We start from the raw sequence: 16,816 nt of genomic DNA, 5'->3' as shown, positions 1-16,816 counted from the left end.
TAGGAGGTACTTCATCCATTTAGATGAACTGTTTAAGACGTGTGATATAGCAGCAATTATGTAATATCTACTAGTGTTTGTGTTAGTGATTTCAGCACAGTTGAAAACACACATGCATGTGTGAAGATGCAGCCTGATTGTTGCCCCTGCAATTTTCAGAGGAAATCCTCTGCGGTTCAGGTGTGAAAAGAAGCCTCTATTCTCCCAACAACCTGCAAACACCGTTTTGCTCCTCAGTAGCACTCGAAGCAACATTTTGTGAATGACAAAAGTGAATTTTCAAAACAAAACTGGAGGGCAAACTGAAAGGGGTTTTAAACAAATGCCGATGACTCGGGGACCAGCCTTGTGGCCAGTCGCTGGCTCTGCCCACAGAGGAAAAATGCCTCGAGATACCACAAAAACAATGGGACGTCTCAGCCAAATATGACTTCACTGCTAATCCGCAGTCAGCTGGTTGCAAAATTATTGAGCCGCTTATTTGGAGGGACTGTCTGTGCGCGCTCATGTTGTATCAGGTTCAAGCAGCCAGGCAGACAAGATATGACCTATTCTTGATCTAGATTTACCACATGCAGCTGGCAAATGCAAAAAATTACTTCCTGGAACTGCCACCCCCCCCTCACCCACTTCCCAAAAGAACTGTCATGCTGTGTCACTATGGAAATAAATGACTGCTGGTGCAGAAATGCATCGATAATGATGGAAAATAACAGGACAGTTCTAAATTATCCCCATAAGCACTTTCACGCTTTCTGCTTATTCGGGTTTCCATTTTTGAGCTGGAGATTGGGGAGGAGGGGGCAGAACTGAGGTTTATGGAGAAAATTTGATGCAACTTCAAGGGTACTAACAGTAAAAAGAAAGTCTATGGCGTGCCTGAAAACGAGGGACTATCCCGGGGAACAGGAAGGACAGAGGGTGAGAGGAACACAAGGCAGTCTATGACAACAAAAACCACAAAAAAAAAACCAATCCACACAAAACACAAGTCCTCACTGTTGGTCCACAAGACAGTTTAGAAGAACTGATAGAAATTAACATCCACACAAATGTGTATGTAGGAGTTTTGACATTTACCAGACTCTCTAGTCTTTTAGCCACAATCGAGGCAAAACGTCTCTCTCCAGCGAGCTCTGAGATAAGGAAGATGTACTCCGGGGCTGTGACCTGATTGGACCGATGGGTTCGACCTGGAACAACAAGGAAAGGATAGTGGTAAGACAATCTGTACCGCTGAAATATTCAGAGAGATAAAACAATGTACTACGCTCATTACACTAACTTCACAATACTGTGTAAACAGTGACCGACATGCGGAGGGGACGCGGCACCATTTGAGGATTGAGTCCGATGAATCAAAGTGACAAAAATAATGCTTGGCAAGCAAAAACAACAATTTCCTAAGATGTGAAATCAGTCAACCAGTGGAAGAAACCAGAGCAGATTTACTGATGACAACTGTTCCACATCGACTCTGTGGTAGCTGTTTTTTCAACAGACCTCACTTCACAAATAGTGAAACTTAAAATAAATATGACACAAATAAGTTATTGATTTGAGTTTGACGGAAGCTGGAGCCGGAGAGAAACAACTGCATAATCAGGAAAAGAAAAGTACAATAAAAGTAACGGGACGACTGTAAATATGCCATGACTTCTCATTTATAGAGGTTTGTGTGGTTATCCTTTTCATTTCGCTATATTTCATGTTTACAACTCTCCCTCCCTGTATAAAACTGTTAGTAAAGTACAGAGTAAGTTACTATATAATATTTTCAGTTTTTATTGTACTCGCACAGCTGTTGGAACAGCTGCAACCACATTTTGCTCAGGCTGTACATGCATGTGATAAATAAACCTCTTGAGGTCATCCAGCTTGAGCAGGTTGTTATTCACCAATAAAAACAACTTCACACTCAGTCGTACACAGAAAACCTTTGTGGAAAGTCTCTAATGGGATATATATAGTTTGATCTTGATCATGTGCATTTTAATGCTATGAAACACTATGATGTATGCTTCTGGCACACAAATTGACAAGATGGAAGAGAACAAACTATTTTACTTCTCAAAATGTGATGTTAATTCTCACTATTCATAAGACCTCAAACAACTGCGTAAAGGTTACAAAGAGAAGGTCAAATATTTAGGCCACACCACAGAAGAAACCACAACTTTTAATGACTAAAGTATTTCAAATAAGCATTTGATTAAATAATTTAATATCACATCATTACATGGAAGTAAAATATAAATCTATACAGGCGCTGCTCACAACTATCCAGTCTAAAGCATCTTCTGCACTCTTGATTGCACATGATCTTGAATATTAATATGTAAAGGATTGATTAAAGAGTAGGAATGCAACATGACCATGATCAGCAACAGAACTATCGAATTTATCCCTTTTTTTAAAATGTATTTCTCAACAACGTCAAGCGCAAAAGAAAAAACTAACTGATTAACCTCTCCCGAGCTGAAATTGTAACAGGCAATACATTAAATAACAAAATATGAGGCTTGTTAACCATTTCTGCAGCAGTAAAACAGATATTAATAAAGAAAACAACACTGACTGACATGAAGCCTCCTATGAACACGAACAACGATTTATTAGCCAACGTTTGAATCCACAAAGAATTCCCCCGTTTATTGTGAAAAGTTGCCTTTTCTTTCGCAAAGGTTGATGCTTTGTGATAATTTGATTTTTAAGCAATCATTAACTTTCACATTGAAAAGGCTGATTGTGAGGTGACATTTTATGACTCACCAAACTGCTGAATAGCTCTGTCTGCACTCCACGGCAGCTCCAGGGTCATGTGGACCCTTCGCCTCTGGTTTTTCACTCGCTTGTCGGCCTGCAGGGAAATCCCAGAACTGGCTGCCTCAGAGATAATGGCCACCAACTGGCAAGAAACAGGGTTTGGATTATTGACGGAGATTTTTATTTTTTTTTCTCTTCAAAACATTGTGTGAAGCTTAACCGTGTTTTATGAGAAGGACAGCAACAATTTTGATTTCTGACCTTCTCTCCACTCATGAAGCGGTCTTTCTCCTTGATGTTGATGTGATCGATTGTAAGACCCTGCTCAGCCCGAGACTCGTAACGCACGCTGCCATCAGGACGGCGCACCACGCGACCTTTGCGACCAGTCATCTGCTCACACGAAAAAAAAAGAAAAAAAAGATACTGAAAACATGTTCTGAAGAAAAACAAAGCCAGACAAAGCACAACAAGCAGAGGGTTTGAGACTCGTACCTCAGAGACTTTATCTGGTCCTCCGAACTTATCAATCAGCTCATCCAATGTATTAAGAGGTAGTTCTTTTCCCAGTACTGATATTTTATTGAGGAGGCCCTGCTTCATCTCTTCTATTCGGGCTGTGAACACAACAAAGGGAGAAAAAAAAAACTTTACCTTCACACATCAGTTTGTTATGTAACAGAACATGCAAGGCTTAAGAACCAGCAGAATGAAAAGCCATTCCATTGTCTAGACATGCCTCCTGAAAGATCTCCTCAGAGCAGCTCTCTCACGCGTTACCTTCTCACAACATGAACTAAAGCGGTAAAAAAGCCCGGCCCACCTGTCTGACAGCTCGTGTGGTTCACGAAGATGACGTCGTCATTGTCCAGCAGGGAGTCCGGTGACGAGTTGGAGTCGGTGTCCATACCATCGGAGTCACTGCTACTGTCATCGGTGATGGTGATTGCGCCGCTGCTATCTACTGTGTGCTTGGGTATCTTGGCCTGACGACCTCGAGGCTTCCCTATATGCAATTAATAAATTCATGTAAAAAAAAAAAAAAAATAACAACAATAACAGTATGAGTTTAATTTTGCATTCAGTAGAGCACACTTTGAATAAAGATAAACAATACTTTTAGAGCCTGGTCAGACCGCAGCAAAAATGCCAGAAATGTCAGCTGCAATCTTTATGAAAAACAATAAATCAAATCTGCTTCACAGCTTTGATGGCTCTGAAGACATCTCGTCGTCTTACGTTTTCTCTTAATTCCTGGTGCCTTCTCTCTCCGCTGTTTTTCTGACGGGAAATGCTTCGCTACGAGAGACTGGAAAACTCCCCTGGAGCAAAAGAAGAGCAAAGAATGAGAACGAAAGACCGATTCTGACAGAAAAGCAATCATATCTGGGTGCAGTAGACGCTGTGCATTCCTGATCCCTGGCCTCGATATCTCTTTCAGGTGTTGACAGGCAATCTCAACATGTATAGTGTGATCTATTAAGTGTAGGCTTTCAGACATTGCTGTGAAGGCTGTGCTTAAAGGCAGCCAAGTTTAAAGCTCACAGCAACTTTCTTTTGTTCTCACGGAGGATTCACTGGTCAAATAAACTGACACTAATAAATAACTGAAAAAGTTTGGATTCTAGATGAATGGCATGAGATTGGACCACACCATGTATATATTTCTAACAATGCACAAAAGAGGAGGATAAGGCATGCGCTGCTCAAAAAAAAGGCAAAGTCCCAAAAGTAGGTGTAATTGAATTACCAGCAAAGTGGCAACCAAAAAAAAAAAAAAAGTTTTCTTTCAAAAACAATTGCATTTTGCTAATCTTGTTTACGTTTCTTTAATATTTAATTTGATGTATAACACTGATGTGTGTTTTTGACCATACTGAGAAATAGTTTATATAATAGTACGTTCAATTGCAACTATTGCTATGAAGACACCGATACAACAAATAAAGCAGCTCTTTTCACTCACTCTGCTGCAGAGACAAATCTGTCCAGATGCCCGTCATTCTCATCCAACACCTCTCTGGTGCGAGATTCTCCAGTAGACTGCAGCCCGATAACAATGCACTGCGACGTAAACAAACACCAAAAACACATTAACGACTCAGAATGGCACATATTGCAAAGTAAATTTCTGAAAATTCTTGAGATGTTTATTTACAAAACGAACACAAGCCCATTTGAAAATATCATTAATGCTGTTGAACAAAACAGAACTCTTATTTATATACAACTTCATTTCTCCTGCAACTACATTTAAGAAATGAGAAAACTATAGTGAATCTACTAGGCATTCCCCAGACTCTCTGTTTATGCATCACATATTAGCATTCCGGTTCTTTTGTTGAATAATTTCTCAATTGGACACAGTGTGCGACTCGGTGTCGTGCTGACCTTTCCAGCCTGCAGCTCTTTTTGGGCCAGCTCCACCAGGCAGCGGACCTTGGCAGCGATACAGAGATATTTGAAGAAGCGCTGGTGAGACGACCAGAACTGCCCCCACAGAGACTTCCTGCTGACCAGACCCAACTCGTCCGCTGCACGCATGAACACTTGCAACGCCTCCGCCCACTGGAAACGGATTCCAGATGCCATTTGTTAATAGCCATATGTTAAAATGTTTGTTCTTCTTATAAACTTGCATAAAAGGTACATAATATCATGCAGACAAATTACCAGTTTGGCAGCTTTGTTGTAGACCAGTTTGAAGTCACTGTCCAGTCCAATCTCTTCAATGCGGAAAGACACCCCTGAGAAGCTGAGCTGCCTGGCGATGTACATCCCGCTCACTTTCATGTCCATGGCAACAATCTCCATGGCCCCGACACCTCTGCATACAAATAGAACATTTATCATTTGACATAATTTAATCATAAATCAGCCATCCATAACGGCGTGCTGATTGTCGAGAATTTCAACGCGAGCTCAGTGATTTGAAGATGCAATTCCACATCACAAAAAAAAAAAAAGCTCTGAAAACAAAAACCGAAATTCCTCGGCATGGATTTGAGACAACAAACCTTTTCTCAATGGCGTGCAGGAAGTCATCAAAGGCTCTGAAGGGTGTGCCCTCACCCCAGATTCCCAGGCGGCTCATATAGATCATGTTCTTTGGCTCAGAGGCACCTGTAAAACAAATGACACTGGAATCTAAGGAAATGCCGAGATGCAGATCATCTGAGGGTGTGCTGTGTTTATGCGTTAGTCTACCTGTGGCACTGGCGTATACCACTCTCGCCCGTGGCAGCTTGTTTTGCAGGTCAAGCACTGCCTTGCCCATCTTTGTAGATGTGGCATTCTTGGCTTTGTGGCATTCATCAAAAATAATCTTTAGTGGTGAATGGTCAAGGGAAAACAACAGAAGCATGCACATCATGCACAGATGTAACGGTTGGAGTGACAATTCTTCAAAAAAACAACAAACTTGAGTCATTACATTAAAGACTAAAAACTACATCATATTCAAACCATTTTAATGGTATGGCAATGGGTTATTCATTTAAACTTCCGTTAGTCTTTGTTAAAAAACAGTTTGACATCCTCAACCAGAAAATCTGGACGTAACTCTGCGTTCAATATAAACGTATATGGAGCTTTATTCAGTCTCCTCTGCGCCCTGCAGACTTCAATGTCAGCTTCAGAATGACAAGGATATGGAACAAATGTTCAGAGCGATTGGTTATTGAAAATGTCAATCTATTTTGGATGACAACCCTCAACTTTGAAGTGCTTTTATTCAACACAGGAATCCATCCATCCATCTTCGACTCCACTTTAACTAATTTAAAGGTTTAGGTGCCTGGAGCCTGCAGAATACACCTTGTACAGAGGAAACACAGAGAGGCAGACAAACACTCGTATTCAGACCGTTAAGCAATCTAGAATCACCAAATAACCTCAAACATGTTTTTTGGGGGGGGTATGGGCAGAAACCGGAGTAAATAGAAATAGTGGCAAGCCCAGATTTCAACAGGGGAAATTTTCACTGTGACTTGAAACTACTAACCACAACACTGCGCTACTTTAGAAATAAGTGAAAATACAGAAATCAAACAACACTCGGACATCATCACATCTTTTAAGCCTCTTTGTAGTACACGCGACACAAAATTAAAGGATACAACTCCATCGAAATCTGGCTTGCACCAGTCCAGGATCTGCTTAATTCTCGTCCGGTGCTGCCCTCCCGCCTGGCTCTCACCGATCAGCGCAGAGTAAGTTGCAAACAGGACTCCTTCTGAGGTAGCTGTGTCTCCATACTTTATCTGCCACAAAACATCAACAATTCAAAAAGACATCTTGTTCAGTTTCATCTTCTGCTCTGGTGCACATAGGATTTCACCACAGGAGCGGAGGTTCACGGAGTCATTTTCTCAGACCGCCCCACTGGTTTCCACAAGGACTCACCTTGTTTAAGGCATGCACAGGAATAATGGGAGCATCTATGTCTTTGAGATCTCTCTCTGCATCAAATTTCAGGTCATTGGATATGCTGAACCTGGGGGCACAAACGGGAATCATCAGTCACTAATTCAGCTCTTGCACAAACCAGTTTCTGCATGCTAGGTGTAGCCTGGCATCCAACTGGTGACGAATCATAATCATGAAAATCAATTATTTTCAATTATATAAACGTGGCAGTTTATTACAGTTGCTATTCGGGCTTCAAACTTTGTTTTATGGCATGTCTGTGAGTAGTAAATCTCGCTCACCATAGAGATTTCTTTCTTCCCTTAAGGTAGTTCTCCAGGATGATTCCTGCCACGGTGCGCCCCTTTCCGACGCCGGCTCCATCTCCGATCAGGAAGCCTGCCCGCTGGTTGTTTTGAAGGATTACTTCATGTTGCTGAGGGAGCACAGAGAACACACGCGTGGACCAAATGACCGGCACGATTGCGGCACTAATCTGTCACACTTTGAAAACTTGTAAGTCCTTTATGTATTGTGCACGTACCTGGCAGGCGTAGATGATGGCCTCTAGCTGCAGAGCAGACAGCAGTCCACTGTTAATGGTTGGCTCAGGGATGGAAAGAGTGTATGTGATGTCAGGAGGAGGAACACTGGAGAGCGTGTTCGTTTCCACCACTATGTCAGGATGAGAAATTCCTATAGTGGCTGAAAAACAGAGAAAAAACAAAAATAAGAATAAGAAAAAGTCAATCCTGTAAACTGGATGTCATGTCAAATTTATTATAGATGTGGATGAATTAGCCAATAAATGCATGTCGACATTCAGTCTGGTGACCTACATTTAGAAGGTCTGTACTCGGCATATGTGTCTACATGTCCCAGTTCCTCTGTCTCCTCTTCCTCAGCCTCCTCTTCCTCCTCTGGGGGTGATTGGGTTCTCTGAGCCTGAAAATACAACAATGATTCAATAATGTACCTAAAATAAAGTAATAAAAGTTGTTTCAACTGAGGTGATAACAGACTGGTTAAAGAAAAGCCAGCCCAAGATTAGCGGCAGATGACCCAGTTAGTATGAAGACGTTACAGGGAAATGTTAACCAACCAGTCAAAGCAGAATGAATGAGAGCATTGAAATATGTGAAGCATGAAACGGTCTTTTACGTATTCAGGCAATGTCAGCTCGATTACATCCGAGAAAACAAAGATGCAGAAGGTCTCTTTTTGACCGACAAGTAGCAGCTACACTACTTCTCCTATTGTCATAGAGGAAATTTAAAAACACAGCCACTGTGTGTGGTATCATGTATTCCCCGGAGAACGTACATGTGCAGCAATGGTTTCATCATCTGTGATAACGGAGTTGCCCAAAAGGACAAAAGCTCCACAATTTCAGTTATCGACTGGTTTATTTGCTGCTCTTGAAGGCAATCTCCAGATTAGTGGCATTCCCAGCATTATTCTATATTGCAAACCCAAAATTCATTAGCAGCTTCGTCGGAGACATAAATCGTAATCTATGTCTTACTGAGACTTGCAGATGAGTAGGTGCGAATAGTTAAAGAGCTTTGGTTTAGTTTTAGCTTCAGATTGGAAAGGTTGGTGTCGCTACCTGGAATCCTCCTAAAGGTGGGGTGCTGATAATAGCAGTTATATCATCCAAACTGGCCAAGCCTTGAAACCTGCTGGTGCCATTCTGCTGTCAACAAAACATAACATGAAGAAAAACAAACTCAAACAAGCATGGTGAAATGCAAATGAAGGAAGAAACATAAAAAAGACCAGAGTGTTTTCTGTGTGACTCTTCTTTTTTGTGTGTGTGTGTGTGTGAGCATGATAACATGTGGGTGCAGCATGAATGTCTCACAGAACGCCACAAAGTGTCATTTGATGTCTGTGAAAACCCAGTAAAAACATCAATAACATAAAATCAGATAAACCTGCCTGTCTGAGAAACGTAATGGATAAAATGGGTACAGAATGAAATGGAAAACATAAAAGAGCTTTCAGAAAGCAGGAGAGAAATTAATGTATTGCGATCTTATCGAAAGTATATCCCCTGACTTATGTCATGAAAACAACGCTGACAGCGGAGGCCGAGGATCAACACGGAAGAATTTACCATTCATCGACCAAAAAAAATAAAATAAAAAAATGCAGACAATATTCTTTATTTGTTTTGAAGTGAGACTCATGTCAACTAAATCAAATTATGGAAAGACAGGGAATTAATTCAAATACAATCACATCTGTAAAGCCTATGAAGTCTTACTATCTTGGAGACAATTGTTTTCTTCTTCGATCATTTTTCATGGCAAATAGCTAAACACGTGAACAATATGACAACTAATAAATGCTTCCCAAATCGATAAAGACCAACCTAACTCATCCTTGGGGGGGTCATGAACAATTCACATGTTAACAAGGAGAAAACTTTCTTGGTTAAGGACTCCTGCTCCTTCAGCGTTGTCGGATAATAAAGAAAAATAAATGTTTAAGGAGTAGATTGCACAAAAACCTGGAAGACGATGGTCGCAGATGAATCACCACATGTTCTGATTGGCCGTATGAGTGCCAGGTGAGATGTTGCGCTTTTCGGGGGTCAGTGTTTATTCTGTTGGGTGTTTAACCCACACTATGGACATACCGGATTCAAACAAGTCCGCAACACATAACACCTGCAACAGTTTTTAGTGATACGGTAAATAGTGTCTCTGAAGACGGCAGGCGATCGAGTGCCTTCCACTGACCTGTAACTGGCTCTGTGCTGGTGTGGTGGTGGTACTAGTGTTGACATCCCAAAGAGTGGGCACTGTGTCCAGGTTATCTGTGGTGATGAAGGACTGGGCGTCAGCATACTCCGACAGCGAGTCGGCCGGAGAGGAGAACAGAGAGTTCGTAGAGAGGTCATCAATGCAGGACAGGTCCTGTAGGCGAGACAGAGAGAAGTTCTTTAAGTGTGATTTTTGAAAATAAAAAAAAAACAAGCTTGGGCACAGAGGATTTTTTTTTTTCCTTCCGATTTCAACATAATAAAATTGACAGAGAGATTCCAAGAAAGACGTACACACTCACATCCTCAGAAGAAAAGCAATCTACTTTATGGAAATAATGAACTGGGACTATAAATCCTAATTACACATCCTTTATCAGACACAGCATATGGCACGCAGGAAAAAAAGGTGTGAAATGAGTATGGATGGTGGTGAACCTCGGAGAATAAAGGTGCCATATTCGTTCTAGATTTCAGCCAGTACTGTGCTCTTTTGGGAATTAGCAGGAGTAGCCTGAACAAAACCTAATCACACGCAGATGTGTGAAGGGTGAGCGCCATGCAAGGAAAAGGCATAATGAAACTGCTAGTGTATGTATGTCATTTCAGCTATGGCTGCCTTCCAGCCGCCCCTTTATTTCCTTTCCAAGCCATTTGCGTGCCATGTTTGTGTGTGTGTGTGTGTGTGTGTGTCATCAATGTGACACCACGCACATATATTTATCCACTCCGGGCCATGTGCAGAGATTCCCACAGCCCCATGTTCCAGCTACAACCTCCAGAGGACCGCGGAAACAACCCTGATTACAATACAAACAATGTGACCTGTTCTTTCAGCAACATCACAGTTTGTTCCACTTTCCAAAAAAATAGCCACCCATCTCAGAAACTAGACTTCAATTCAAAGACCATCATTCTCACCTACTGTACCCTACATTGTATATAAGCATCTATATTCAGTTCATGACTAACTGACCTCTGAACACCCCCCCCCCCACCCCCGACCGTTATGCACGTAATCCCTCTCCTTCGCATGATGTTGCAGACGGAATATTTATTACTCAGCTGTGTACCTTTTTAGGCTAGGGATTGACGTATTTATTCAAAAGATGTATATTTAGTGAATGGATGGCGTCACACACATCTTTTCCACCATCTCCTCCAGGTCACAGCGAGGAAGCAAAAAATATGGAATTGTTCAATATATACATACACAATGTGTATGTATGAATACGGTGAGTTGTACATGCATATGAAATATGAATGTGTACGTCTTGTTTGTATGTATGCATGCATAATAGGTAAACAACAAACTGAAGTTTGGAATATGTAACTGCTGAACCAATACTGTAAGGAGTGAAGGAGACATGCTGCAGAAAAATATATCAAATTAGAATATAGAAGTGGTGGGATTAAATAAGCTTTGCTCCTTTCTACCGCTTTTCTGACTTGATTACCATTTATGTGGAAGAGTGGCATGAGTGGGTCTACATTCACTAGAGCTGCAGGGATATTGGTACATCCATACATTAACTGTGTACATTAACTAATTATCAAGCTCTGCATTTATTGACTAAATCAACATTTATTCATTCACAGCACAACTGATTACACAAATCGTAATTGATGTAGAAATGTTTCTTCTGATAAAATATTTAACAGACTTATGTTTGACATATTTCTTTTCATCATGATTTTATTCTTTAAAATGAAGGGCAACATGCAGTTGAGACTTCAGATGACTTATGCAGGGGAAAACAAAATAAAACGAAACTACAGGTTTGCATTTCCGGAAGAAAATGCATATGCCATATGTGAATGCCGCAGCTGAATGAAGCGGAACTGTAATGCTGTAGACTGTAATGCTCCCGGGCCGCAGGGGCTCACAGCCGGCGTTTCTTAGCCGCCGGGACAAACATGTGCAACTTATACTACAACTTACAATGACCAGTTGCAATCCTTTTGAATTATAACGCCTTCATTTGCAGATTGGATGGGTTTGGTTCAAGCCGAGTCTCTGTGGTTGTCATGGAAAGTGAAAGGCCCATCTGGGTTCTGTCTGCCAACTTTGTTTTGTAATGTCATAACTGGTCACAAAAGAACTGGAAAAGATCCAAATTGGATAAAAAAGAGCAAAAGAAGACAAAAGCAATGATCTCCAGGAGGTTCCCATCCGTTTTGAATGGGACATTTTGTCACTTTCATCTTTTACAGTTTTTGTGATTTATTCAAAAACGGTTAACGATATATATATATATATATATTTAAAACAAAACACCAAACGTAGCACATATCGCATGAGCGAGCCACATGTTTTGATATTTGAACGGTTTAGATCAGTTGAAGATTGCAGGCGTTATAGTCAGAATAATAATAATAAAGATGCTTTTTATGTGAATGCCTTGTGGTATTCACACAATAACAAGACGAAACAGGCCAGAAGCAGAAAAGATTGGCTGTGAAGACGATGCCAATCCAACAATATGCCGCTGCTAATTAATTCTGAGAAGCTGAGCTGACCTCTGTCATGGCTGCCTGTTAGCCTTTACTCACAGTTCAGCTGAAAATGTTTCACAGGCATGCGAGGACGAGATGTGGAGCTCCAAGTGTAAACACGACTACATCATGTGGTAATGGAGCGCTGCGAGGATGGGAAATGGCCAACAGATAAAAAAAAAAAAAAAAAAAAACCGGCTCAGCCCAGTGTTTGCTTACACATACGTGTGACGTTAAGAGTAACAAAGCAGGTCGCTGTTTGTGTACTGGGAAGAGCGCTTTGCAATGCAGTCATTTTCGTTTGCTGCTCGGTCGATGATTGTGGCTTGCTTTTTAACCTGCCTACCTTTCTCTTTCTCCTTCTGTTTGTATGTACATGTGCTCACTTCCTGGGGACACGAACGCGTGCGAGCTCTGCAAGAAGGCACTGTAAAGTTGTTCGAGCCTACAAACAGTTAAGAGGAACAACCCGGGTTTTGAGTGGTGACAGAGAAGGCTCAGAATGGGTCCTTATTAAATACCAGCAAACTTCTGCAAACACATAATCTGCTACTAAATAAAACACCTTTTCCCCCCCCTACTTTATACTGTCCCGCTTCTTTGTTGTTGCTCCTTCCTTTCTTGGCACTTTTCACAGAAAGTAAATAGGTAAACAATGAAGCTTAAAAAAGGGCACAAAGGCATCCTTCCATCAAGCAATGTGCTCACAAACACACACAGACAAATGTATTTTACCACGTACCAAAAAAAGAACCGCTTGTTCTCTCACCAGTTAACCTCAAACACAGTGTACCAACTTAATTTAATTTAGCTAGAAAGCCGCTGTGATTTAATATTGAAGTACAGCTCAAACTCACAAAAAAACCTCACACCATAGCTTCCTTTATACCCCCCCCAAAAAAAATCTTGATTATTTTAAAGTGCTGCATCACAATGGATCCATTCAAACCAAATATGAAAACACCCCTCCACTACTTTATCCTATAAATAAGGGAGTTGTATTTAGACCTGCCAGTCATTCCTCTAAGTTACATTATGACGTGACGTCTAGATTTTCCACCTCATGTAAACACATGTAATAGAACGTACTGTGCCAACAACAGTGCTACACATGCAGTGTTACAAAACTAATCAACCTGACACAGAAAAGGGAGGAGGGGGAAAAAAAAAAAATGCAGAAAAAGTGCTGCAGCTTGGTTGGCGCAAACCAAGATGTGTCCAACCTCAGTACCATGCTAATCGAGTTGTTAAGCAGAGCGTAACAGAGGCAGCAGTGTTTTGTCCCCCGGCAGGCCTGTACCCAGGGCTACTTCTTCTTCTGCGGCTCCTGAGAGCACACGGCCCTGCCAAGCAGAGATAAGGCTTGAATTCCAACTGGTCTGATGGTAATCTGGCTCCTTCCACAGCACACAGCCTCACAACCATATAACTACTAATCCTGCCCCTGTCTCTTTCTCTGTCTCCTCCCCTCGTGCTCCATTTCTCTGCCGTGCAATAAATAAAATATCTCAATGTGTACGTGCCTTTCTGTCGGTGCAAATGGATCATTCTCTATTGCTTTGAGGGAAATAAATCAGATTGGAATCTTTATAGTATTTCCTTGGAACCCGTTTTAAATAATAAAATTTGACTGTGCTGTATACAGATGAGCATGTGAAGCCTATGCTTAGGTTTCTCCTGTCATTTATCCAACCTCATGGTTTTTTTCTTTTACTGCTTTTCACGTGTTCCTCTTTCACATGTAAGATGTGCAAATGCTTGCATCCTTTTGGTCCCCAGCCCATGGCATGCAAGTCTTTGAAACATAAACCAAATGCATTCACACATAATGAACATCAAGCATCCACAGAAGCGGGAAATTGTGTTTGAGTGTGTAGATAATGACCGCTGTCTGACTGCTGATGATTAATGCAGGCACACGGTTGAAAAATGGCTCCCACAAGCCCCCTCCAGTTCACGAGATGCCTGCAGAACGCCGGGGGACGCTCAGTGGTTTTAGTTGAAGCTGGTGGTTATCAGTTCATACGATCAAAAATTGAAAAATGTACCGACTAACCACAAAAAAAATAAAGACAACTCACAAACAGCTCAACTTCATCATCAGCATAGCCTGTTGGTGTATTCAACAGATTGGTGCATGTGTGTGATGAGTAATCTTAAATACAGACACAAAAACAGCTCTCATTGCAACACAAAAAACCCCAATTCAACATAAAAACCCCGAGTGATTCCACGATCATGACAGGCTAAAATAAATATTAGCAAACTGTAAACAGACCTGACCACTCCATGCAGCCTCACCGTCGTTGCCATGGAGAACTGAAGAACAGCCGTTTCAAATAATGACTACAGTGTTACTGGTGATGATGCCGACTCCATGTGCAGGGAGTCCAGCAGTCTTTTCTTTGTGTTGTCTTTATCAACAATGATTTTCATGGCCCGCCTTGGTTTTAAATGCTGTTTTTTCTTTATTACAGTAAAGTTAAGGGGTGTGTGACAGCAGTTGTTCCACATAACCTCCATGCTGTGGTGTCTGATATTTGTGCTTGAAATTCAGCCTGATCTGGTCACCATCGTTTGCCTGCCAGTTCTTTTTTCACTCAATTTGAAAAAATTAGTCTTCATAAAATACATTTTTCCCCCCCTCTCAAAACCCTGTGATTTGACTATTTTCTTGTCCGAACTTGTTTTGCCTTATTAACTTTTAAATTATAAGTGAAACACTGACATCAGAGCAGAACACACCTGCATGAAAGATGCAGTAAAAATGTAATTGTGATTGACTGAATCTATTTTTAAAGACTCTTGTCTCTTCTCTATTGACACCAGCACGTAAACCCCGGTTTGGTTTTCAGTTTATAAGATTAAATCAATGGCTATTGTCAGTGCTGACTTTGAGGTAATTCCCGGTCATATGCTGACTGCTACCTGCCTGCAATGACATGCACTCTGTTGTCAGTATCGATTTCGTGAGCCGAATATAATTTTAAGTCTTTTTTTCGTATGTGTTGTTGTTTAATTGTGATGCAACCAACTGCCACTAGTTAGGGCTATGGTGCCATCAGACAGCAGTCCCGCTCCACGGTGAGAAATGAGCAACATTGCCTATTTTACCCGTTTCCATGCCAGTGAATTTGATCAGTCACGGTGGACAGGAGGGTCACTATTCCAATGAATTATACAGCTGACCTGCTTACCAGAGCAACCAACCTGTGCCACTATCAGTAAAAGGTTTATTGTCTTTCTTTTTCAACTCCCTATCAGAATGCACTGAACTGAAGCGTAACGTGGAATTACACTGCCAGCATTGTGCCAACAAATGCCTGCACCTCGAAGTCGGAGTCATTTTTGAGGCTGGAAAACACTTGAAACAGGCTTTCGTATGCTTGGTGCCATTTCTTTTTTAATCAGAACATTTTTTGAAGAGATAAATTACATAAAGTTACAAATTACGGGTGTATTCTTTGTGTAATATATGAATAAATAACAATCTGGATAATCAATTCAATATTTTCAAAGCATTTTGGCTCCAGGTTAATAAATCAAATCAAATCTATTTTGCTTGTGGACTGCTGGGATTAAGACCTTTTTTTTAAACTTTTGTCTATATTTTTAAAGTACTGCGAAACGGATTCCACAGGTATGGAAAATGGAGCAGACGTGATATCTCTGTTTTATCAATAATAATAAAAAAAACCCAAACTTCAAAGTAAGTGACTGTGAGAAAAATATTAACTTGAAAGAATATATGCAGTGACCATCCTCTCCCTTCAAATCAGCACTCCTCACACCATTTCTTTCAGAACTGCTTTATATTAAACCTAAAAAATTATGCAGAACTTTCACTGGCCGTCAGGAAAAAAAAACGTTGGGTGAGGAATTGAGTACACAATCTCAGGCCACATCCTGTTAAACTCAATAACCTGGCTCTGTGCACGACCTAAAGCCTCAGCCGGGCCCGGCCCAGGGCTTTCCCCTCCCACACACTGCCAGCTTGGCTGCTTGTCTAAGACCAGGAAGCAAGTCACGCTGGCCTCCCACTCACCCCACATACACGCACAAGCACACACCTCAAATGACCTCACCATCTTAACAGTGTGTTGCTGTCACTTCTTGCTTATTCTCTCGATCCTGTTGGGCTCCATCCCACTGTTTGTTCCCATAACTGGCACTTTGTGTCTGTTTGTACATTCAAGATCCCTTTGAGTGTTTCGCCTCGTTTTGTTATCAGACCACGGAATATCACCACAAGACAAATATATATTTAGATATAATATCAACAACAACACTTCACACAACCAGTGTGTAGCAGTGTGTGACCACTGAGCTGTTTTCACTTCTCTGAAAGTCCTGCTGTATCACAGTTATTGATAAATC

General features: G+C 41.2%; 1 protein-coding gene across 1 annotated transcript in view; it reads right to left on the bottom strand.

The window, feature by feature from the left end:
* sbno2b (strawberry notch homolog 2b) overlaps positions 1–16,816 on the bottom strand; it is a 45,829-nt gene that overhangs the window by 8,780 nt on the left and 20,233 nt on the right. Inside the window, exons 4-21 of the mRNA XM_080506854.1 lie at positions 9,921–10,097; positions 8,783–8,866; positions 8,013–8,118; positions 7,718–7,878; positions 7,476–7,609; positions 7,171–7,261; positions 6,885–7,028; positions 5,974–6,091; positions 5,784–5,889; positions 5,440–5,593; positions 5,158–5,334; positions 4,733–4,830; positions 4,006–4,088; positions 3,590–3,772; positions 3,262–3,383; positions 3,028–3,159; positions 2,773–2,908; positions 1,081–1,193 (exon numbers count right to left, since the gene is read on the bottom strand). Coding sequence (XP_080362980.1) covers positions 1,081–1,193; positions 2,773–2,908; positions 3,028–3,159; positions 3,262–3,383; positions 3,590–3,772; positions 4,006–4,088; positions 4,733–4,830; positions 5,158–5,334; positions 5,440–5,593; positions 5,784–5,889; positions 5,974–6,091; positions 6,885–7,028; positions 7,171–7,261; positions 7,476–7,609; positions 7,718–7,878; positions 8,013–8,118; positions 8,783–8,866; positions 9,921–10,097 — 2,319 coding nt within the window. The remainder of the gene's footprint in view (positions 1–1,080; positions 1,194–2,772; positions 2,909–3,027; positions 3,160–3,261; positions 3,384–3,589; positions 3,773–4,005; positions 4,089–4,732; positions 4,831–5,157; positions 5,335–5,439; positions 5,594–5,783; positions 5,890–5,973; positions 6,092–6,884; positions 7,029–7,170; positions 7,262–7,475; positions 7,610–7,717; positions 7,879–8,012; positions 8,119–8,782; positions 8,867–9,920; positions 10,098–16,816) is intronic.

The sequence above is a fragment of the Blennius ocellaris genome, assembly GCF_963422515.1.
Source record: "Blennius ocellaris genome assembly, chromosome: 12".
Taxonomy (NCBI): Eukaryota; Metazoa; Chordata; class Actinopteri; order Blenniiformes; family Blenniidae; genus Blennius; species Blennius ocellaris.
This window is presented reverse-complemented; position numbering and strand designations above follow the sequence as displayed.